This window comes from Panthera pardus, unplaced genomic scaffold, assembly GCF_024362965.1.
Source record: "Panthera pardus isolate Hobbes unplaced genomic scaffold, ASM2436296v1 HiC_scaffold_3, whole genome shotgun sequence".
Classification (NCBI taxonomy): domain Eukaryota; kingdom Metazoa; phylum Chordata; class Mammalia; order Carnivora; family Felidae; genus Panthera; species Panthera pardus.
In genome coordinates, this window is record NW_026526876.1 from 3,316,421 (window position 1) to 3,340,948 (window position 24,528).

At 40.4% G+C, this 24,528-nt stretch overlaps 1 protein-coding gene across 2 annotated transcripts in view; it reads left to right on the top strand.

The window, feature by feature from the left end:
* PIGL (phosphatidylinositol glycan anchor biosynthesis class L) overlaps positions 1–24,528 on the top strand; it is a 74,788-nt gene that overhangs the window by 4,803 nt on the left and 45,457 nt on the right. For both annotated transcript variants that reach the window (XM_019413361.2, XM_053893268.1), the window contains exon 2: positions 7,285–7,384. In XM_019413361.2, coding sequence (XP_019268906.2) covers positions 7,285–7,384 — 100 coding nt within the window. The remainder of the gene's footprint in view (positions 1–7,284; positions 7,385–24,528) is intronic.

Sequence of the window (24,528 nt, forward strand, 5' to 3'; positions counted from 1 at the left end):
CAGATTCAAGGAGAGAAATAAACTCAACCTGTTGATAGAGAGCAGCAAGGTTCTCTAAGTGCATGTGGGACTGGAAATATTGCAGTAGCTATTTTTGGAAAACACCCGTGTGCCACACCAAGTGAAGACAAACATGTAGTTAACAATTCTCAAGGGGTTGACATTTTTCTTATTTCCCTTTACACTAGAAGCAGGTCTGACAGAGACCTGTCACCATCTCTGTCTAGAGTGAGTTTTTTTCTAGTTCCCCTGTTGTAAACATGGCCTTTCAAAGGTCCTGTCTTTGTGTAGAGGTCTCCTTATTTGTGCCCAATCTTTATCTCCTCCTCTGACTTTAAGCCATAGACAGATACCCTCAAGGCACCCTGGCTTCAGGTGCCCTCCACCTGTCTGGATTTGTGCTTACCTGTTATTTAAGACCTCCAAAGATAGCCCTTACTTTCCTGCTAATTTAGCCATACATTCTAAACCATGTTTGCCTTTTATTTCACGTGCTCAGGTATTCTGTCCTAAGAAGGTCTCTCCAGACATCTGATTCACTTTATTTCCTAAAACAGAACTTAATCAGGTTATTTTTAATATTGCTTTTTAACTATGAATAATTCTTCAACATTTTCCTTATTGAGATATATTTAGACCCAACCTCCAAAGTGTTAGTCTCATTTAACATTTTTCTTTCTGACCTAACACATTTGAGATTTCTTTTTTTAATCTTTTTTAATGATTATTTATTTCTGAGAGAGAGAGAGAGAGCAAGCAGGGAAGGGACAGAGAGAGAGGGAGACACAGATCTGAAGCAGGCTCCAGGCTCCGAGCTCTCAGCACAAGAGCCCGATGCAGGGCTCGAACTTGTGAAATGTGAGATCATGACCTGAGCTGAAGTTGGACGCTTAACCGACTGAGACACCCAGGCACCCCCACATTTGAAATTTCTAAAACAGCCTGATTTTAAATATTAGCTGCAACCTGTTAAGAATGGAATAAATTAGTAATACTTAAAAATATGAGTTCTGCGTACACTGGAAACTAATGTTATACATCAATTACATTTCAATAAAAATCAAACAAAAAATTAAAAAATAATTTAAAAAATAAAATAAATAAAAACATGAATTCTGTTTCTTTAAGGGAGTTACAGGAACTTCAGAACATGACTTAAAGGTTACATATATTTCCAGTCCTAATTTATAAAAATAAATAAAGTAAAAATTTCATATTTTTATATTATAAATACACACATATATAAATGAAATAGGTACTTTTCTCTAAGGCTTAGGTTGATAGGATCTCCATATAATCATGCCAACCAAAGAATACATAGGCATCCAAGGATTAACTGAAAACAATGCTTATTCATAAATGTTGACACTGATGGGTTAACTGATAGGTTAGCTATTTATGAGCATTTTATGTATTTCTAAGCATATATTTACTTACCTTTTTTATAATTAAGCTTAGAATTTATAGGCCAGATAACTTTATACACAACCCCTATTTTGAACTTAACAGTGTATAATAAGCATCTATAAAAATGTTTATGTCTTGCTGAATATTTACCTAATTAAAGAATGCTAAAAAAAAAAAAAAAAAAAAAAAAAAAAGAAAAAGAAAAAGAAAAGGGGCGCCTGGGTGGCTCAGTCGGTTGAGCGCCCGACTTCGGCTCAGGTCACGATCTCACGGTCCGTGAGTTCGAGCCCCGCGTCGGGCTCTGGACTGATGGCTCAGAGCCTGGAGCCTGCTTCGGATTCTGTGTCTCCCTCTCTCTCTGCCCCTCCCCCGTTCATGCTCTGTCTCTCTCTGTCTCAAAAATAAATAAATGTTAAAAAGAAATTTAAAAAAAAAAAAAAAAAGAATGCTACATACTTTCCAAGCTTTTGTTTACTTAATAAGTTAGAATTTTAAAGGACTTGCTTAAACTATGAGAAATCATAAAAGAAATGCTAATAAACATCAGAGAAGAAGAAAGAAAATGCAGGAGAGCTAATCTAAAAGAGGTGTAGAATGGGAATAATCAAAACAATTCATTTTGAAGAGCTTAGTATTGGAAATACTTGTTACAACTGCTCATTGCAAAGAGTTGGACACTGTTCTCATGCAGTGCATACTTCTAATTCCATGTGATACAAATATGCCTAGATAGTCAGAAAAAGTTTCCCAAATGATTGGCCCTGTTAATGAGGACATATCTGTATGTCACAGATCAGAGAAACTAACAAAAAGTGTTATTTCCCTTAGTGAAATCAATATTAACGCACTCCTTTTAGGAATAATCAGAAAATACAGTATTTACTGTGCCTGAAACTAAGTAACATTGTGTATCAACTCTACTTGAATAAATTTAAAAAAAAAATACAGTACTTACAAGTAGTGTATATTGGTTGATAATAGAGTATGGCAGTGTTTCTCAATATTGGTGGCTTGATATTTTGTTTTTAATGATCTTTTAAAACATTGTTCTACAGGGGTGCCTGGGTAGCTCAGTCGGTTGAGCGTCCGACTTCAGCTCAGGTCACGATCTCACGGCTCGTGAGTTCGAGCCCCGCGTCAGGCTCTGGGCTGATGATTCAGAGCCTGGAACCTGCTTCCGATTCTGTGTCTCCCTCTCTGCCCCTCCCCCATTCATGCTCTGTCTCTCTCGGTCTCAAAAAATAAATACACATAAAAAAAAAAAAAAAAAAAACCTTGTTCTACAGTTTTATTTGTTTTATTTTTTTTAAGATTTTATTTTTAAGTAATCTCTACAGCCAATGTGGGGCTCATAACCCCAAGATCAAGAGTCGCGTGTTCCACTGACTGAGCCAGCCAGGCATCCCTCTACCAGTTTTAAAGACATAATTTCTGTTTTACAGTGATAACTAGTAACTAAAAGAGATTTTTTATTCAATGCAAATCTAATTTTTTTTAAGTTTATTTGTTTATTTTGAGGGAAAGAACGAGCAGGGGAGGGTCAGAGAGAAAGGGGACAGAGCATCCGAAGCAGGCTCTGTGCTGACAGCAGAGAGCCCAATGCAGTGTTCAAACTCACAAACTGTGATATCATGACCTGAGCCCAAAGTTGGATGCTTAACCAACGGACCCACCCAGGCGCCCCATTGCAAATCTAATTTTTAAATATTTTTTATTGTGGAAAATTGGCTATTGTGAATAATGCTGCTGTGAACACAGGTATATAAGTTATCTGTTTGAGTCCCTGTTTTCAGTTGTTGTTGTTGTTTTAGAATATACCTAGGAGTAGAATTGCAGAGTTACATGTTAATTCTTTGTTTAAATTTTTGAGGAATCGCCATCCTGTTTTCCATGGCAGATGTATCATTTTATGTTCCCACCAGCAATGCACAAGGGTGTATTTTCTCCACATCCTCATCTACATCTGTAAGTTTTGTGTTTGTTTTTTGGGGGACTCAAACTCAACAAACCATGAGGTCATGACCCAAGCTGAAACCAAGAGTCAGATGCTTAACTGACTGCCTCAGATGTCAGCTCAGGTCATGATCTCACATTTCACAAGTTCGAGCCCTGCATGGGGCTCTTGTGCTGAGGGCTCGGAGCCTGGAGCCTGCTTCAGATCTGTGTCTCCCTCTCTCTCTGTCCCTTCCCTGCTTGCTCTCTCTCTCTCTCAAAAACAAATAATCATTAAAAAAAATTTTTTTTTAAAGAAATCTCAAATGTGTTAGGTCAGAAAGAAAAATGTTAAATGAGACTAACACTTTGGAGGTTGGATCTAAATATATCTCAATAAGGAAAATGTTGAAGAATTATTCATAGTTAAAAAGCAACATTAAACAAGCTGAGTTTGTTTTTGCTATAGCCGTCCTAGTGGGTATGAAATGATACCTCATTGTGGTTTTGCCTTAATTTCTCTTACGACTAATGATATTGAGCATCTTTTCATGTGCTTATTGGCCATCTATCTTTGGAAAACCGTTTTCTGTTCAAGTAATTTGACCATTTTTTTTAAGTTTATTTACTTTTTTTAATGTTTATTCATCTTAGAGAGAGAGAGAGAGAGAGAGAGCGCACCCGGGGGAGGGGCAGAGAGATGGGGAGACAGCCTCCCAAGCAGGTTCTATGCTGCCACCACAGAGCCCCGGGTGGGGTTCGAACTCATGAACCTTGAGATATAAACTTAGCCAAGACCAAGAGTCAGACGCTTAACAGACTTGAGCCACAAAGCACCCCAATTCTAGTTTCGTATTTAAAACGTGATTTCTCCAGCTTGATTCTATGGACACATTCTAACGGAAGAGAGTCTAGCTCGTTTGGTTTCAACTTCCTTTAGGGAACCTAGGCCTTTGGGTTCTAAGAACACTGCCCCCTCCTTTTATCTGTCCAACCTAGTGTTGCTAGTTTCTTCTTACTGTCACTAATCTCTGGGCCACTTCACTGGTCCCTGACTGGTCCTCAGATCTTCCACCAGTTATGTATTAAGTTATTTTCATTAAATTCTTACTGATGTAAATATTTGGCTTGGTTTCTGTTTTCCTGGGTAGACCTTAGCTGGCCAGAAAGGACCTAAAATCCTTCATTTTACAGTTGAGCAAATGTTGACCTTTTTTTCTTTCAAATACATTTATTTTAAAGTTAACTTGGTCGTGTTCAAGAAAAAAACCTTGCTAGTGTCCTTGAAACCCAGGAACTTAAGGAATTTCCTCAGTATTCATAAAGTTAGTAGAAAGTATTGGGCCCATGATGTTTCGATCCTCAATCCATTTCTCATTTTAACAACTTAAAACTTACAAGGTAGGGTAACTAAAGGAGTGAAAGAGGGACTTTTTATGATGTTGTTCCTTTTGATTTTTAATGGTGTAAGTATTTTACCTACTTAGAATAAATTAAATTTTAATTTTAAAGTAAAAAAATGTTTACCTTTATACACTGTGGTGTATAAGTGTGGGTCTTTACAAAATGGCTTTAATTTCCATTAAATGTCATTTATGATTACTAGTAATTATTGAGAAATACTAGTTATCACAAGATGGAAGACTTCACTAAGCACAGTTATCCATAAACTTATCACTTACACACACACACACACACACACACACACAGTGTAGTTCTATGTAAACAAATCTACATTAATCCGATTTTCTGTTTTCTAGAATAATGATCTCCAATGATCTCCTTTTTGGGTCACATTTTCCTACTGATAAAAACTTTTGAGCAAATACTCTCATTATATGTATATTTATTTATAATTATATTAAGTACATGGACCACTGAGTTAATGTGTACATTATGAAACATTGACGAAAGTTAATATTTATGAAGGACAAGGTAAACAAATTAAGAGGAAAAGTTGCAAAGCTTTTCCTCTCCCCAATAGACAGTCTTGTGGATCCCAGTGTGCACCTACCCTACTTGGACACAGTTCGTTGTTGTTGTTGTTTTTGTTGTTGTTGCTGCTGCTGCTGCTGCTGCTGTTGTTGTTAATGTTTAGTTATTTTTGAGAAGTAGGGGAGGTGGGGCAGGGGCAGAGAGAGAAGGAGACACAGAATCTGAAGCAGGCTCCAGGCCCCGGGCTGTCAGCGCAGAGCCCAACGCGGGGCTCAAATTCACAAATTACTAGATCACGACCTGGCTGGAACCCACGCACTGTGAGATCATGACCTGAGCCGAAGTCAGATGCTTAACCGACTGTGGCCCCCAAGCACCCCTCAACACACTTCTAGAGTGTGTCCTTAAGAGCTGCTGCCAGATCTCAGACGCTTATTCTGTTGAGGTGCCTACATGTTCACCATACTTGGGGGAAATATTTAAAATGACCTCTGACTTCAACTCCCTAACCTATTTTAAGTTCCTTAATTCAAACACAAAGCAATAAACTCCTTAGCCTCCATCCCAAGCAGTTTCTCACAATCCTGAGAGCCTGATGTGCACAGACTCTGGACTTAGGAATCACGTCACTAGAGTACATTAGACTCCTTATCACCAAAGATCAAGGAACCCGGAGATGAAATGGTTGAGGGTATGTAGATAGACTGGAGAGGAGCCTAAGACAGAACGACCGTCCGGTTGACTATAGCTTCTATCTTTTTTTAAAAAAAAGTAAAAAGAAAAAGTTGTGATGAGGACAACACAAAACTATCTGGGGTCTTTTTAGGGTTAGTCCCTTTGTTGGCTACAATGTAATGACTGTCTCCTTCCTGGGTTCAAACAGTTCAAAACTAGCACTGGAATAACCCCTGCCAAAGTTGAAAGGTCTCATGTGGGAGTTTAGGGTGCAGGACACCAGGATGACACAAAGTTGAACGAGACTTTGACTTTTAAGGTCAATGACATTTAGCAATTCGTAATCCAATCATGGAGAAAAGTTCATATTTATGAGCACACTGGAAATGATTCCTTGCCAGGGGAAGAACGAAAGCCTTCCCAGAGGGAATGCCATTTGGTCAGGACAATGAAAATGATTGTAATTCAGGAAGAAAGGAAGCGGAGGAGGGGGAGGGTAAAGATAAAGAGGTGGAGGAAAGAGAAAACAGAGGACTGAACTGGATGGATGTGTGCGGTCTCATGTACTCCTCAGGAAAGCCTCCAGAGATGACCATCATCTCCACTTTACAGATGGGGAAACTGTGGCTCAGGAAAGTTAGGGTAACGGGCACATATTACACATGCAATTATCTGCTGGAGAGTTGAATTAAGGGGTGCATTAGCTAGACAACTGCTCGTAAATGCAGTTTAAGTGGTACCAAAACTTCCCTGTATGTTATTTGTAAGGATACAGGGAAGCTGTACTTACCAGAACCATTCTTAGGAAATAGACTACACGTGTTGGGAAAATAAAGGTTACATAAGCTATTCGGGGCATTGATGTGGTCAAGATCCCTAGGGGCACATTTTCCTGTAATACTTAGGAGTAAGAGCCTCTTCTTTAAATAAATGTTTAACAGATACTGGAGTACTATCAATTTAAAGGGGCCAAACTAATACCATTCCCAGGTACCTAACTTATTCTGAGTAGTTATAGAAGAATTCCTTTTAAATCTGCTTAACTCCAAAGCCAGTGGTCTTGGCGATGTGCCATACTTCCTGTAGAATGCAACTGAAATGCAGAGAGATAGACAGATGGACAGACAGATAGAAACAGAGTTGGGGAAGGATCAAATGGTACTTCTAAAGACTGGGCTGCCGGTGGTCTCACTGGAGTGAACCTAGTGTATTTTCTTCAATTTTTTATCATAACCACACATTTTTCAGGCAGCTTAAGTCCCTTAAAGAACAAGATGAGAATGAGTAAACTGATACATTTCCAGTGTTAAATCTAGGTATATTTGTTACCTCCAGGAAATTACTACAATCAAGGGGAGATTCGTAAGAAAGAACTTTTGCAGAGCTGTGATGTTTTGGGGATTCCACCCTCCAGTATAATGATTATTGACAACAGGTAACGTATCTTTCAAAAATGTAGAAATTCGCTGGCAATAAATATGCAATGGTACGCTCAAAAGACACAAAAAAACGAATGTGGGTGTGTAAGAACATCTTATTTGAGAAGTCTACTTAAAATAGTTTCACATTTGTTTTTAAGTGACAGTAACGCAAATAAATGTTTTCAACGTCTGTTCAGATTCTGTCTCTGAAGACAGCTACTTTAATCTTTAAAAAAAAATGTTATGAAATTTTCAAAACTACACAGAAGTATGAAGAACAGTGCCATGAACCCCCGTATGCCTACTCCTAAGCCCAGTTAATTATCAGGCTTTTTTTTTTTATTATACTTGCTTCATCTATCCCCACTTAACAATTTGTATGTGTATGAAGCATTTTTTAAGAAAATCTAGGCCTCAGGTCCTTTCACGCCCACATACTTAGATACACCTCTCTTGAGAAGATAGACATTTTTTTTCCCTATGGTCACAATGCCATCATCATCACCTCTAACAAAATTAATAGCAACAATTCCCTGGTGTCCCCCCAACACCTACCTAATCCATAGATGTTTGTCTAAGTAGCTCACCGTCTTTTTACAGTTGATTTTTTCAAGACGAGTCCACACGCATAATTGGTTGATACTCTGTTTCATTGCCCCTTCCTCCCTTCCCCACCTTGTCTTTGATTGTTGAGAAAACTTAGTTGTCATACAGGACGTCACACATTCTGGATCTGTCTGCCTGCCTCCTCATGGTATCTGTTCTGTCATCCGTATTTCTTGCAAACTAGAACTTAACTGTAACTTTCAGGGGTGAGAATACTGCATAAACTATACCGTGCACTTCATATAGCATCATTTCAGGGGACACATGCCATCTGATTGTCTCACGGTGACTCCACGATAGATCAGTGAATTCACATGGCAACAGCTGTTCCTTTCATTTTAAAGACCCACACCCGCCTTTCATGTAATGTTTTCACGATTGCCTGAATCACCGTTTAACTAGAAATAGCCAAATGCTGAGTTTCTAAATATCTCCTGCATTCTAAGTATATTAGCTGCAAAGCAAAACTTTATCAACTGGGGCTATTTATTTAATTATCCCAATATATAATTTGACCCAAAAAGACAGAAGGATAAATGCTTAATTCTTTAATTGCCATTTTCAGAATAAGGAGTTGATGCCCTACGTACTTCCAGTGGTAATCTGTTGTTTGTTGCTTGGATGGGGGAGGCCACTTTTTCATTTCATTAAGTACCTATGTGTTTTTAGGTATTCAGGGTTTCAGTTTCAGTCATGTTCTTTGATCCTCCGGTTGTCTCATCTGTGACTGTTGAGACTCTTCATGTTAGCCCCTATGTCCTTTGGGTATGACCTCTTTAGTCTTGTAGAATTTGCTTGCTATCAAGGACAACCAGATTTCCCAGCACCTTCTTGTGTTCTTTCCTGCCTCAGTCCTGGCATCAGCCATCCCTCCAAGGAGTTTTGGTGTCTCTTGGGAGGGTGTGGCGTTTAGAGACCGTAGCCAGAGTTACTTGAGTGTTTATTTCTATGGTGTTATTTCCTGTGGTTACTTGAACTTCATAGTGGACAGAGCTAGTATATATATATTTGTTTAAGGAAAAAGAAATCAGGAATACTAATGACTGCAATGTAGAGTTAATATTTCAGGGGATTTGTTTAATGCCTTTGATTAATACATCGAATCTCTTTTACACTGTAAATCTTGGCTTTTTTTAAATTTTTTTTTAACGTTTATTTATTTTTGAGACAGAGAGAGACAGAGCATGAACAGGGGAGGGGCAGAGAGAGAGGGAGACACAGAATCTGAAACAGGCTCCAGGCTCTGAGCAGTCAGCACAGAGCCCGACGCAGGGCTCGAACTCACGGACCGCGAGATCATGACCTGAGCCAAAGTCGGACGCTTAACCGACCAAGCCACCCAGGCGCCCCATTTTTTTAAATGTTTATTTATTTTTGAGAGAGAGAGAGAGCAAGAGGGGAGGGGCAGAGAGAGAGGGGGACAGAGGATCCAAAGCAGGCTCCACGCTGACAGCAGAGAGCCCAATGCGAGGCTCAGGCTTGCAAACCACAAGATCATGACCTGAGCAGAAGTCAGACACTTAACTGACAGAGCCACCCAGGCACCCCTGTAAGTCTTGCTGTTTAACAGGATAAACATAATAATTCTTTTTTTTTTTAATCTTTTTTAAAGGATTTTATAAAACATGAATGAAAAAATACTTGAAAAGCAGATATTGAAAATCAAGGCTAAATATAATATGACTGATCAAGATGTCTGTAATTTACTTTAAAATGATTTGGGGGAAAAAATGCATACCTATATAGATTAAATCAAAATAGCACAATATTAACAAGTTGAGCCTTGGTGAAAGGTACATGAGTGTTCATTATACTATTCTTGTTAACTTTTCTGTTTGAAAATTTTTATATAGGGGCGCCTGGGTGGCTCAGTCGGTTAAGCATCCGACTTCGGCTCAGGTCATGATCTAGCGGTCGTGAGTTCGAGCCCCGCGTCGGGCTCTGTGCTGACCGCTCAGAGCCTGGAGCCTGTTTCAGATTCTGTGTCTCCCTTTCTCTCTGCCCCTCCCCTGTTCATGCTCTGTCTCTCTCTGTCTCAAAAATAAATAAACGTTAAAAAAAGTTTTTTTTAATTTTTATATAGAAAAAATGTCAAGTACCATACGACACTCCTTTCTCCTGCTATTTTCTGGCGTATAAAAATATGTTTTAGTGTCTTATTATTGTTTACTGTATTGTTATTTTAAAAAATCAGAGGTCTATATAACAGCAGCTGGAGTTTGTGAGTATTACTAGCTTTGGGGCTTAAATATCTGTTCTTCACCAGCAACATAGCTTTTGGGATTTACTATAAATTCGATTGTCCTTGCTTCCTTTTTTTTTTTTGAGTTTTTTTTTTTTTTAATGTTATTGGCTAATGTGCAAGAACAGGATAATACAACTTAAAACATGATGAAGACACAAGTTCCTTTAAGTATAGGCAAAGAAAAAAAAATGATCACCCTCAAAGCATGTAAAAGGCCAAAGTAGTAATTCTGCTGATGTTTTCAATTCATTCCTACAAAACAACATTTACTCTGCCATTTTTATAGGGCACGAGTACTAAATAAGTTACATCGTTACTATAACCTGTATCTAGTTATATCATCATTTTCAGATACTGTTTGTCTGGGAGCTGAGCCCCATTTGGATGGTTTACCTATAAGCAGGTAAACACTAACCAATTTCTAGGATGAACTGGTAACTTTACTCAACAGTTGACCTTAACCCTGAGACATATGAGGGAAATCTATAAGGAAGAGATAGCTCATTTGTCTGGTAGGTGGTTTCTGTTATCTACATTCTAGATATACAGCTAAGGACAGGAAGGAAGTGCAAAAGTAGAGGCTGCTATGTCTGTGCACAAAGAAGTTACCACTGGGGCTCCTGGGTGGCCCAGTCGGTTAAGTATCCGACTCTCAGTTTCCGCTCACAATTTGTGAGTTCAAGTCCCACATCAAGCTCTGCGCTGACAGTGCAGAGCCTGTTTTGGATCCTCTATCTCCCTCTCTCTCTGCCCCTCACCCCCCCCCCCCACACACACACAAAAATAAATAAATAAACATTATTTAATAAACATTATTCTGACGTCAGAAATATCTGATGTCTAGGGACGCCTGGGTGATTCAGTTGGTTGAGTGTCTGACTTCAGCTCAGCTCATGATCTTGTGGTTCACGAGTTCAAGCCCCAAGTCGGGCTCTGTGCTGACAGTTCAGAGCCTGGAGCCTGCTTTGGATTCTGTGTCTCCCTCTCTCTTTCTGCCCTTCCCTTGCTCACGCTCTGTCTCTCTCTCTCTCTCTCTCTCTCTCTCTCTCTCTCTCAAAAATAAATAAAACATTTTTAAAAATTAAAAGAAGCAAAAAGAAGAAGGTCCCACTGCCCTCACTCACCATTTGTTTATTCCTAGTTTCTGCACCATTTCAACAAAGTCCCAGTTAGACTTTGTTTTTTTACCCTTACAAGATGAGAATGAGTACCCTGTTAGATGAAGGAAGGGCGTTACGAGTATAGGCAGGCCTGGGTGAGTCTAATAAGTTACCAGTGAATGATGAATGTGCTGGGATCCATCTAGGCGGCTTCATCAGTAACACACGTCCTCCCACATATGAAGCCATCCAAAAGCAAGATGGCTCCAGGTTGGCTCGACAACATCACCTAGGAGCCAAGTGCTTCCCACCCCTCTGTGAGGCTGTCCCCATCATGTCAGTAAGCTCCCCTCGTGGTTGCGAGGTGATGGCGACAGCAGCTGCAGGTGTCACACACAGACACAACTGCGTCCCGCCAAAGAGGGGGGAATTTTCCTTCTGCCCATCTGTTTATGTCATGGAGAAAAACTTGGGGTCCCTGACAGACTTTCCCTCAGGTCTCCTGCCCTGCGTGGCTCACCACCACCACCACCTCTACCAACTTCTCACCCGCTGTAGTAGCTGCTAGATACCGGCTTCCCCAGTATACGAGTGCTTCGTTTCAGCATCAGGATGCTGGGAATGGCTCTAGGTAGGGGGAGAAAAAGGCTCATTTCGCCTCACTGTCTTGCAAAGACTGTATGCTTTATACCCCACATAGCCTCGTGGTTTTGTTTGGTTAGCGGAGGTCTAGGGGATTGGCCTAGGCTGGGGCTTCCTTACAGGACTGCGTAGGACGCAGAGATGTATTTCAAGTGTCCAATCCATAGCAAGGAACCAAAGGTAGGTTAAGCAGAGATAAACAAAGGAAAACAGGCCTAAAAGACAGAATAGGTTCTGTGGGGAGCACCTGGAAAACTGCTCACATCTCTGGAAGATCCACAGCAGGGCCGAGGGAAGGGAAGAAACTATAAATGGCACTAAGTTGAGTAAGACCACTTTGGTGAGAAACTTCCAGCAGATTGTTAGGCTTAGATTGTCTCCATGCATTGTCTATGAGCTGAGTCACTCTCCCTGGGTTTCCTTTTTCATTTCAGTACCTGCTTTACTTAGCGGCTTCCTCCCACAATGGGAAAAGGGGGAGGTAGGAAAGTTTAGATGAGCAGTAAATAAAATAGCCCTGGCAGGACATGCATCTCTTACCGTTTGAACCTTCATGGCATCACAACAGAAACAGAAACAATGAGTAGCGGAGACAGAGCACCAGCTGTGTGTCTTAGAATGATCCCTCTGACGACTCTGAGGAGGATAGAATGGATTAAAGAGATTGGGACCATAGACAAGTCCGTCTTGTGCATTGGTCCTGATGAAAGGAGAATGTCTCAATGTATTTTATTTTCTCTAATGTTTTTATTTATTTTTGACAAAGCAGGGGAGGGGCAGAGGATCCGAAGCAGGCTCTAAGCTGACAGCAAAGAGCCCAAAGCAGGACTCTCGAACTCACAAACCGCGAGATCATGACCTGAGCCCAAGCTGATGCTTAACTGACTGAGCCACGCAGGTGCCCCTGAGAATGTCTCAATTTAGAGTGCAGCACATGTAAGAGGGAGATGAGGGGATGAATTCGAGTCTTATTTAAGAGGTTTAAATGGCAGGACTTGAAGAAAGAAGAAATCAGGGATAATGGAAATTATAGGCCTAGAGATCTAGGTGGATAAAGATTAGCTGGCATAGTTTGCGAAGGAGAAGAATTGGGTTATGGAAAAGAACAGATTAGACATCCTTAGCACATAGGAGAATTGAAACTGTCAGAGTGGATGCAATTGCCCTTAGATCAGTGGGGCAAGAAGAGAATATGGAGATCAGGCACGGCAAGAAGAGAAAACCACATGCAATGAATGATGAGAATTATGTGTTTGGTGTCGTGTAACCTCAGGGGTGGGAATAGGGAAACTTAAACAAAATTAGCATCAGATGGTGTCAAGAATGCTGCATCCTACTTTTTTTTCCCCCAAGTCATTAAATCGTCCTTAGAATCAAGGGTGCCTGAGTGGCTCAGTCGGTTTAGGGTCCGACTTCAGCTCAGGTCACGATCTCACAGCTTATGGGTTCGAGTCCCACATCAGGCTCTGTGTTAACAGCTCAGAGCCTGGAGCCTGCTTTGGATTCTGTGTCTCCCTCTCTCTCTGCCCTTCCCATACTCATGCTCTGTCTATCCATAATAAATAAACATTAAAAATAATTGTTTAAATCATCCTTAGAATCATTGTAAAGATGTGATCACAGGATGTACTATAACTTAATTAACATACTCCTGATATTGAATATTTCCATTTTTCCAATATTTAAGTATTTTAAAATCTGTTAATAAATCGTTGAAGGTCTGGCCCTTTCCTTAGGTAGATTCCCAGATGATGAATTACTGAGAAAAAAAAGACAGGACTTCATGCAGTTTTCTCCATCCGGGTACCAAAAACGTTCATAACTAAGGTCATTTTGGCTCATCTTATTTTTTGTTATTGTTATGAATAAGACTTTTTCTGATATATTTTCTAATACTTCACCACTGGTATGGAAAAGATTTACTGATTTTTTTTTTTTTTTTTTTTTAAATTTTTTTTTTCAACGTTTTTTATTTATTTTTGGGACAGAGAGAGACAGAGCATGAACGGGGGAGGGGCAGAGAGAGAGGGAGACACAGAATCGGAAACAGGCTCCAGGCTCCGAGCCATCAGCCCAGAGCCCGATGCGGGGCTCGAACTCACGGACCGCGAGATCGTGACCTGGCTGAAGTCGGACGCTTAACCGACTGCGCCACCCAGGCGCCCCAAGATTTACTGATTTTTATGTGTATTTTGTTAATAGCCATCCACATATGAAACTTTAAAAAGCCTAACAGCCTTTCACTTGATTCTTTTAGTGTTATGGGTAAATCATCTGCAAATAATACTAATATAGTCTTCCATTTTTCCACGTATGCCTCTTATTTATGTTCCAATTCTTATTGCTTGGAGCGGAGTTTCTTAGACTATGTTAAACAGTTGTGGTAAGAGCATTCATGATTTGACTGAGAATGCATCTAGTGTTTTACCATTAGCTGTGTTGGCTGCTGGTTATGAAATATATTCTATATTGTATTAGGGATTTTTGTTGGGAATTGACCTTCATTGGGTTAGATTGGGGGGCTCCTGTTCATTTCAGTACCCTACAAAGGGATAAGAAAAAAGTTTCAGGGGCGCCTGGCCGGATCAGTTGAAGAGCATGTGACTTTTTTTTTTTTAAGTTTATTTATTTATTTTTGAGAGAGACAGAGACCGCATGAGTGGGGAAGAGCAGAGAAAGAGAGAGAATCCCAAGCAGACTCTGTGCTGCCAGCTGCAGAGCCCTATAGGGGGCTCAAACCCATGAACCACAAGATCATGACCCAAACCAAAACCAAGAGTTGGGCGCTCAACCAACTGAGCCACCCATGTGCCCAGAGCATGCAACTCTTGATTTGGGGGTTGTGAGTTTGAGCCCCACATTGGGTGTAGAAATTACTAAAAAAATAAATAAGCTTGTAAAAAAGAAAAAACCTGTTTCAATTTATTCTCCATTTTACTTGACTCAGGGTAAACTATTGGGATAGTCATGGGGTAATTTCCTCTCTTATCTATGCCAGTAGGTTCTGTAATGCATACTGTAATTATAGTGACGCGTATTCTGTCAGCGTATGTTGTGATTTCTTTGCTCACTATTAAGATAAATAATAATATGAATGGGCTTGTGCTCAGGCACCCGTATTATACACACAGACTTCCTCCTGTGCAGTATCTGCTTTGGCCCAGCAACGCAAGATGTTTTCTCAGGGCCAGGTCAGAGTTGTGAAAACTGCCCTCAAACCAAAGGTCATTACTCTCATCCTCTATCTTAATTTATTAATTTTTTCATATATATTCTGAAGAGCATGCAGCTTCAGCAACATCCCCTACTTGTGAAATGCTACAGTGGAAGGGTAGTAAACTTGTCAAAAATAAACACTTAAAGAGACACCTAGGTGGCTCAGTCAGTTAAGCGTCTGACTTCGGCTCAGGTCGTGATCTCACGGTTCCTGAGTTTGAGCCCCGTGTCGGGCTCTGCACTGACAGTGGGGAGCCTGCTTGGGATTCTCTCTCTCTTCTTCTCTCACTACCCCTCTCCCACTCATGCTTTTTCTCTCTCTCAAAGTAAATAAATAAACTTATAAAAATAAATATATTTAAAAAATAAATACTTCAAGAAGCCAGTTTGAAGATTTGAGGGAACCGTGTGTCTTAGTCAACTCAGGCTACCATAGCCAAGCACCATGGCCTGTGTGCCTTAGACAAAAGAACTTTATTATCTCACAGTTCTGCAGGCTGGAACTTCCAGATTAAGGTCCAGCAGCACCAAGTTTCTGCAGAGGGTTCGCTTCTTGGCTTGCAGATGGCTGACTTCTTCCTGTACGTTCACACGGAGAGGAGTGAGAGAAATTTCTCTCTCGTTCTCCACTTACGAGGTCACCAGTCCTGCAGGATTAGGGCTCCACCATTATGACCTCGCTTAACCTTAATTACTTCCTAAAAACCCTGTCTCTAAATACAGTCACATTGGAGGTTAAGGGTTCCAACACATGAATCTCAGGAGGACGCAACTCAGTCCCTAGCAACTCGCAAGCTGTATTCACTCTTTCCGACTCTCATTTCACAGCCCAGAAAAAGCAGGGTTTTGGAATCTTACTTTAAGATATTCAGAGGAGCCAAAGAATTTGGGGGAGGAAGAGAAAGGGAAGTTTTATGGAGGACCTACACTCGTAATAATAATGATAAGTATAGAGTCAGCCATTACCGTCAGTGCCAAAAACCATATTAAACACATGATCTCACTTAATCCTCAGTCTCATCCAATTACTTTTCCCATGTCGTAGATAAGAAACCAGTGATGTAGGGAGAGGTGGAGTGATTTGCCTGAGGTCATCCAGCTAGTTAGTGCTGGAGCTGGCATTTGAACTGAAGCACTCCGGCTCTGGAACCCCGGCTTCAACCATCATATCTTACATCTACCCCATGCCAGACACATACTTTGACAAAGGTCATCTCCTTTGAGTCTTTGACTAACTGTCCAAAATAGGTTTCCTTATCCTTTATTTGTTTCACATGAAGAAACTAAAGGTCAGACGGATTAAGAGAATTCTCTGCGGTCACCCATTTAATAAATGGCAGTGCTGGGATTCAAAAACAGAAAAGAAGACGGAATTGATCCCTGCCTTTCTGCAGGAAAGTAGGTCAGCCATTTGTTACTGTATTTGAAAGACCCGTGTGTATTTAAGAGTACATTGAGTTGGCATTGTGTGTGGTCAGTTCCTTTTTCCATTGTTCTGAACCTCCTTGCTGGATCTCAGGGAAACACTTAGCCAGAGGAGCTCACCCAAGTAAATCACTTACAGAGGGAAAAAATATTCAGTTGTCAAGAAAAGAATGCATAATCTCAGGCATTAGGCAACAAATGGATACTTTCGGTAACTTTACCCGGGTCTTAATACCTCGGGGTTCTGCTGATTTATTGAGTCATACCATATTTAAATGTATATTGTTGGGGCACCTGGGTGGCTCAGTCGGTTGGGCGTCCGACTTCAGCTCAGGTCGTGATCTCGCGGTCCGTGGGTTCGAGCCCCACGTTGGGCTCTGTGCTGACAGCTCGGAGCCTGGAGCCCGTTTCGGATTCTGTGTCTCCCTCTCTCTGACCCTCCCCCGTTCATGCTCTGTCTCTCTCTGTCTCAAAAATAAATAAACGTTGAAAAAACAATTCTTTAAAAAAAATAAAATAAAATAAAATAAAAAAATAAATGTATATTGTTAACAGATACATATTAAATGCCTGGAATGGGCAAGGCCCTGTGCTAGATATTGAAGAAAGAGAACAGTTCAAGGTATAGGAGCTTGGCTAATAGAAGTTGGCCTGATAGTCATGGCTCCTTTAGCGATGGAAAGCTATCTCACTGTGCACGTATGCTAACGTTCAGGCCTACGATGGAGATCGGAGACCCTCTCTGGGGTACTTGGGAATTGCATGTGACTGGGAAATGCAACCTACAGATTTCCTCCTCATTTGGCTGTGCTTCTTAATATATTAGAAGAGTCCATAGAATTATTTTGTTTATATTTTTCAAAACAACAAAAAACACATGTATATTTTGTATGCATAGATAATTTCTAAAAAGATGCGTCCGAGACTTCTTAATAGTAGCTACTCCTTAATTGGGGCAGGGAAGAGCGATACTTTCGTATTTAATTCTGCAGAATTCTGTACAGTTGGATTTCTTTTTTCTTTTAGGAAGCCTATATTTCTAAATTTTATATATATTTAAAGACTACCCCACGTGCCTAATAAAATATTCTTCCATCTCTACTTAAGTTCTATCCATACAAGTGAATGCGAAATTAGAAATAATTCTGTGGGGGCACCTGGGTGGCTCAGTCAGCTGAGCGTCTGACTTTGGCTCAGGTCATGGTCTCACAGCTCGTGAATTCGAGCCCCGCGTTGGGCTCTGTGCTGACAGCTTGGAGCCTGGAGCCTGCTTCGGATTCTGTGTCTCCCTCTCTCTCTGCCCCTAACCCACTCGCATTCTGTCTCTGTCTCTCTCAAAAATAAGTAAACATTAACAAGAAATTTTAAAAAAAAGAAATTCTGTGTACATTGTGATAAGATTTGATGTGATAAATTCAAAGCATAGAATGGAATTCTTTGAAAATATAACAATACTTTTAAGCCTTTTTATAAACACCATGGTCTTTTCATGAGCCTCGTTCTGGGGGGTAAGTGGGGAGAAAGTCAGATACAGGGCTCCAAAGTGCTCTGACTGGAAAGGGTGGGGGTTCAAGGGAGACCTGATCGGGATGGAATAAAACAAAGCTGATACCCCCCACCCAGTGATAACCCATGCCCATTAAAGTGCCCTGGGGCCCAATGACCTATTGTTAGGCAAGATTTGCAAGGTCTCAAAGCTTTTCGTGGTCTGAGCCCTATCTCCCTGCTTATACCCACATCACATCTATTCCCATGACAAAAAAAGGCAGGACAGCACAGTACCCAGTCTATGTTGAGGCTCACATCTAGGCAGGGCCTCAGAATGTACCAGGCTTTCTTATGCATCGACACATTTGCCTCTCCCTCTAGCAGGCTTCCTCCCTTCCTAACACCCATCTGGTCCCTCTAGCAAACGCCTATTCCTCCTTCAACCTCAGCTCAAGGGTTAACTTAGAATCCTGTGGCATCGCTGATTTGCCCAGATTTTTTGTGGGCACTTTCATTGCATTCTCATTGTCCCATTCTATCCTGGCATGCACACTGATTTTTTACTCTATGCCATAAGCCCCAAATTCTGTTGTAATCCTTGATACATAGTGGTTGCTCAAGACATGTTTGTTAAATAAATGAATGATTCATTCCACTTATACCATAAGCTTTCTGTCTGTGGCCAGCATGTAAAGGTGTGGTCTCCAAGACCTGAGTGATGTCTATACATCCCAACCCCCTTTCCTCACTTTTTCTCTCCTCGCTTTCTTTAGTGAAATTGTTTTCACTTTCTTTAATTAAGTAAAAACAGTCTAGGTCCCTGCCTTGCAGAGTTATTTTTAATTTTCTAGGAAGTGTAGATGAGTACTTTCGCTTGGAAGAATTTTTCTACAGCTCTTTATTTTGCCATTTTATTTTATTTTTTTTAATTTTTTTTTAATGTTTATTTATTTTTGAGATAGAGACAGAGCATGAATGGGGGAGGGTCAGAGAGAGAGGGAGACACAGAATCTGAAACAGGCTCCAGGCTCTGAGCGGTCAGCATAGAGCCCGACGCGGGGCTCGAACTCACGGACCGCGAGATCATGACCTGAGCCGAAGTCGGATGCTTAACCGACCGAGCCACCCAGGCGCCCCTATTTTGCCATTTTATAGATTCGGCTCCACTTTGTTCTAAAGTCGCAGCACAATAAAAATCTCATCTCTCCCAGTGCTTGTCTTAACATCAGTTTGACATTAACAAGCCCAAGACTTCTACAGACTAATTTTAGCTTCACAGGGAAATAGAATCCAGTACCTACTAGGAAACATAAATGAGTCTGGCTTGCTAGCAGTTCCTGGAAGTCTTTGTGTTTTCCAATAAATCCATACAAATCACACAGTGAAAAAGAAGCCACAAAGCAGAGTCTGGGACAATTGGGGTCGTGTTGGCAATTAAACCCCCTCTCCTCCCGAGCCCCTAAGAGCCTTCCCACTACAAAAAATAAAAAATAAAAAAAAAGACCATATGCTGGCTGCCAAAGTAGATCTGACCAAGCATCCTCTCACTGTAAGAGATTAAAATAAAGCCTGCTGCAGTTCTTTCCTCCAAACACACAAAGAAGTGACTGGGCTGAGGCTCAAGGGCACGGTTCCAGTCCCAGTTGGCAAGAGCAGGTCAGGGCTCCCATCCTCCCAGAAGGCGCAAAGGACAACAATGTTTCCTAGAAAAGAAACCAGGGATGGAGACCGAAGTAGCCCCAGCTGATATGGGGCTATTATGTGAAAAGTGAAAGCGGCTTCAGTACTGCTTCAAAGGCAGATTATTCTAGAACAGAAGGGAGGTTTTCAGTGACAAGACTGGGGGAAGCAATGCAAAAGAAGTAAAGCAGGACCAGAGAGCAGCGGCCTTAACCAAGCATGCATTTGTGTCTACTCTCATTCCTCAGGAGAGGTTACGAATATACAATAAAAATAGAGGATTCAAGGTGGGGTGCCCAGCTGGTGCGGTCCCAGGAGCGTGCAACTCTTGATTTCGAGGGTGTAGATCCGAGCTCCACGTTGGGTGTAGAGATTACTTAAATAAATAAATCAGTAAACTTAAAAAAAAAAAAAAGGATTCAAGGTGACTGTATATTGTGGTATTTATTACAGCACTGTTTCTAATAGGAAGAAATTGGTAACAACGTAATGTAGCAGTATATGATGAATTACATGGCCGTGCTACAGAGCATTAAACCACAATTTTCTAGTAGCCCAGGAAGATATTCATAATATAATACTGAGTTTTAAAAAGGGGTATATACTTTGTTTATGCTTTTCGGTATTTTTTCATTGTTTTGATAATGAGCATATGTTAGTTATAAACCAAAAGTTCCAATAATTTTAAACTATATTATTTCTAAGTGGATATTGTTCAGCCTTTATATTAAAAAAAAAAAAAAATTTGAATAGGGTTGCCTGGGTGGCTCAGTCGGTTCAGCGGCTGACTTTAGTTCAGGTCATAATCTGGCAGTTCGTGAGTTCAAGCCCTGCATAGGGCTCCGTGCTGACAGCTCAGAGCCTGGAACCTGCTTCAGATTCTGTGTTTCCATCTCTCACTGCCCCTCCCCTGCTCATGCTCTGTCTCTCTCAAAAATGAATTAAAAAGAAAAACATTAAAATTAATTAATTAATTAATTGTTCCCGTTATATTATTACTTTTACCTTGTCAAGGTTTATGACACGTTCTTTTCAAAAACCACTATTCCCAGGGGCATCTGGGTGACTCAGTTGGATAAGTATCCAATTCTTGATCTCTGCTCAGGTCTTGATCTCAGGGTCATGAGTTCAAGCCCCAAACTGGGCTCCACACTGGGCATGGAGCCTACTTAAAACACACACACACACACACACACACACACACACACACCACAAAAAAAAAAAAAACAAAAACAAAAAAACAACAAAATGAAACAAAACCCTCTATTCCCTTAGTTGTTTCTTTCCCCGTCATAGAACATTTTCTTCTGCCTGGATACCAACTGATTTTCTTTATCCTTGTAGTTTCAGAACTTCACCATGTTGTGTTTGGCATTGATTGTTCTAAATTGAGTTTTCTTAGGATATGGTAGGCCTTTCAATCTGTAGATTCCATTTTATCTCTCTGTTCCATTTGCTTTGTCTTTTTTCTTCAGAAACCCTAATTTCTGTGTGTTGGATCTACTTTGTCTTTCTTTCACAACTCTCTTCTCCTCTATGATCTGTTTGTCAGTGTCCCTTTTAATTTTGAGATCTCTTCAACATTCCCATCATGTTTCTCACTTTATTCCGAATAGTTGTTTTTCCCTGCCTATTTGCCAAGCTACACTAGCTTCCATTTCTGTTATGCAAAAACCCCTTCTTGAAACCCTTAAATCTCTTCTTTAAGCCCTTTTGTTTTGTTTTCTTTTGTTTTAATATCGTGTTTTAATGCTTTGACATCCTGGAAGATATTTTGGAATTATATAGGTTTTTCAGCTGCTTTTCGCTTACATTCTTTTCTCCTTCCTTCTTTTTTCTATTGTTTTTAAAGTTGTCATGCATAGGGGATACCCCCCCCGTTGGTTGCTTTCGGATTGTTTCCTATGTTTGAGTAGGGCCAGCTACCTACAGGAAAACAGTATTGGAGAGGCAGAAGAGGGTTCAGGTATCGAGCTGGGGCCATCTGAAGCTTCTGCTGAATCTTATTATCTACAGTAACTCTTTTTTTTTTTTTTTTTAGTTTCTATTTATTTTGAGAGAGAAAGAAAGAACAAGTCGGAGAGGGGCAGAAAGAAAGAGAATCCCAAGCAGGCTCCACATCATGCATAGAGCCCGATGCAAGGCTCGAACTCATGAACTTCAAGGTCATAACCTGAGTGGAAACCAAGAGTCAAGACACTTAAGTGACTGAGCCACCCAGGCGCCCCTCAGCTCAGGTCTTGATCTCAGGGCTGTGAGTTTGGGCCTCATGCTGGGCTCTGCACTGGGTGTGAAACCACTTAAAAAATAATAATAATAAAATGCAAGTCTTATAGACAAATAATGTTAATGACCAGAGGAAAGGTTATTAGTTCAGTCTTTCAGATGGCTTCCTCAGAGCACCAAGTTCCAAGAAATAATTTTTGGTCGTTTGTGGAATGTTCTAGAGAACACTTGGGATAAGAAAAATTGCAGCTGCCTATATATGTTGCAATCTAAGATGATGTGGTGCTACATCTGCTAGTTTGGTAAAACTGTCATAGCTAGTTAGACCTTGTCCCCGAGGCTGATATACAGCTTAACTGGCCATTTCTGTATTTAAAAGATTTGTAGGCTTTACCCTTTTTTAATTCTCTTTTTTTCTTTCTCTCTTCCTTTTTCTCTCTCTTTCTCTCCCTCTTTCTTTCTCCCTTTCTCTCTCCCTTTCCTTCTTCTTTCTTTCTTTCTTTCTTTCTTTCTTTCTTTCTTTCTTTCTTTCTTTCTTTGTTTTAATAATACTTGCTATCTTCACATATATAGTCAATTAATTTTCAACAATGGAGCCAAGACAATTGAATAAGGAAAGAATACTCTTTTTAAAAATGATGCTGAAAAACTGGATATCCACATGCAAAAAAAAAAACCCAAGTTGGACTCCTTCTTCATGCCATACACAAAAATTATTCAGAAAGACATAAATATAAGAGCAAAAATATAAAACTCTTAAAAGAAAATATAGAAATGAATCTGCATGAGCTTTGGTTTGGCTGCACTATCTTAGGTAAGACACCAAAAGCACAAGCAGTAAAAGGAACAATAGATAAATTGGACTCATCAAAATTGAAAACTTTTCTGCATTAGAGAACATTATCAAGGGGTGCCTGGCTGGCTCAGTCAGTTAAGCATTTGACTCTTGGTTTCAGCTCAGGTCGTGATCCCAGGTTCATGAGATACAGCCCTGCGTCGGGCTTCAAGCTGTCAGCTTGGAGTATCTCTCTCCCTCTCTCTCTCTCTCTGCGTCTCCCCCACTTGCTTGCTTGTGCGTGCTCTCTCTCTCTCTCTCTCTCTGCGTCTCCCCCACTTGCTTGCTTGTGCGTGCTCTCTCTCTCTCTCTCTCTCTGCGTCTCCCCCACTTGCTTGCTTGTGCATGCTCTCTCTCTCTCTCTCTAAATAAATTAATTAATTAATAACATTTAAAATAAATAAATAAAAAGGGAAATACCAGGTGTTGACAAGGATGCTGAGAAATCGGAACCCTCATCCATGGCTGGTGGGAATGTAAAATGGTGTAACCACTATGGAAAATAGTTTGGTGATTCCTCAAAAAAATTAAGCATAAAATTACCATTACTCAGCAATTCTCCTACAAAAATGCCTAAAAGAGTTAAAAACAGATATTCAAGCAAAAACTTATACATGAAAAAAAAAAAAGCATTCCTGAATGTTCACAGCAACACTATTCACAATAGCCCAAAGGTAGAAACAACCCAAATGCCCATCAGCTGGTGAGTAGATAAACTAAATTCGGTGTAGTCATACATTGGAATATTATTCAGCTACAAAAAAGAATGAAGTATTTATTCATGTTCCAGCCTGAATGAACCTAGAAAACATTATGCTTAGTGAAAAAAAGCCAGATACAAAAGCCACACATGCATGCTTCCGTTTATTTTAAATGTCTAGAATTGGCAAACCCGCAGAGACAGAAAGTGGAACAGTGGTTGCCAGGGGGCTGGAGGGAGAGGGAAATGGGGAGTGACTCATGATGGGGTTTATTTTTGAGGTGATGAAAATGTTTATTTGTGGGACGGTTGCACAACTCTGTGAATATACTAAAAAAAAAAATGAATTGTACACTTTAAATGAGTGAATTCTATAGTATGTGAATTATATCCTGATAAAGCTGTTATTAAAATAATAGTAACACATGCTCATTGTAAAAACAAACAGTACAAAAATATGTCAAGTGAGAAAATGAATGTCTCCCCATCCACTTCCCTCCTCAGAGAAAACCATTGTTCACTATTTGGTGTATAGATTTGCATACCTTCAATAGTTTGCAAATGTGTATATTTACATACAAACACATGGTCTTTTTAATGCTTATTTACTTATTTTGAGAGAGAGAGAGAGAGCATGAGCAGGGGAGGGGCAGAGAGAGGGAGAGAGAGAATCCCAAGCAGGCTCCGTGCTGTTGGGGGGGGGGGGGGGCCTTGATCCCACGAACTATGAGATCATGACCTGAGCCGAAATCAAGAGTCAGGCGCTTAACGGACTGAGCCACCCACAGGGCCCTGTAGTTTGTTTTTTATATTGCATACCATCCCTTACTATTCCTGTATCATAAATTCTTTAACTAGTAAAAATATCCCCTGGCCTTGCTGGAAGAATCATTAACCATCGTAAAAGAAATTGCTGCTGCTGCTTGCTCTGGAATAATACACAGAGTAACAAGCTGTTCAGTTATATACCATTGCCTGCAGGACAAGCATGTTGG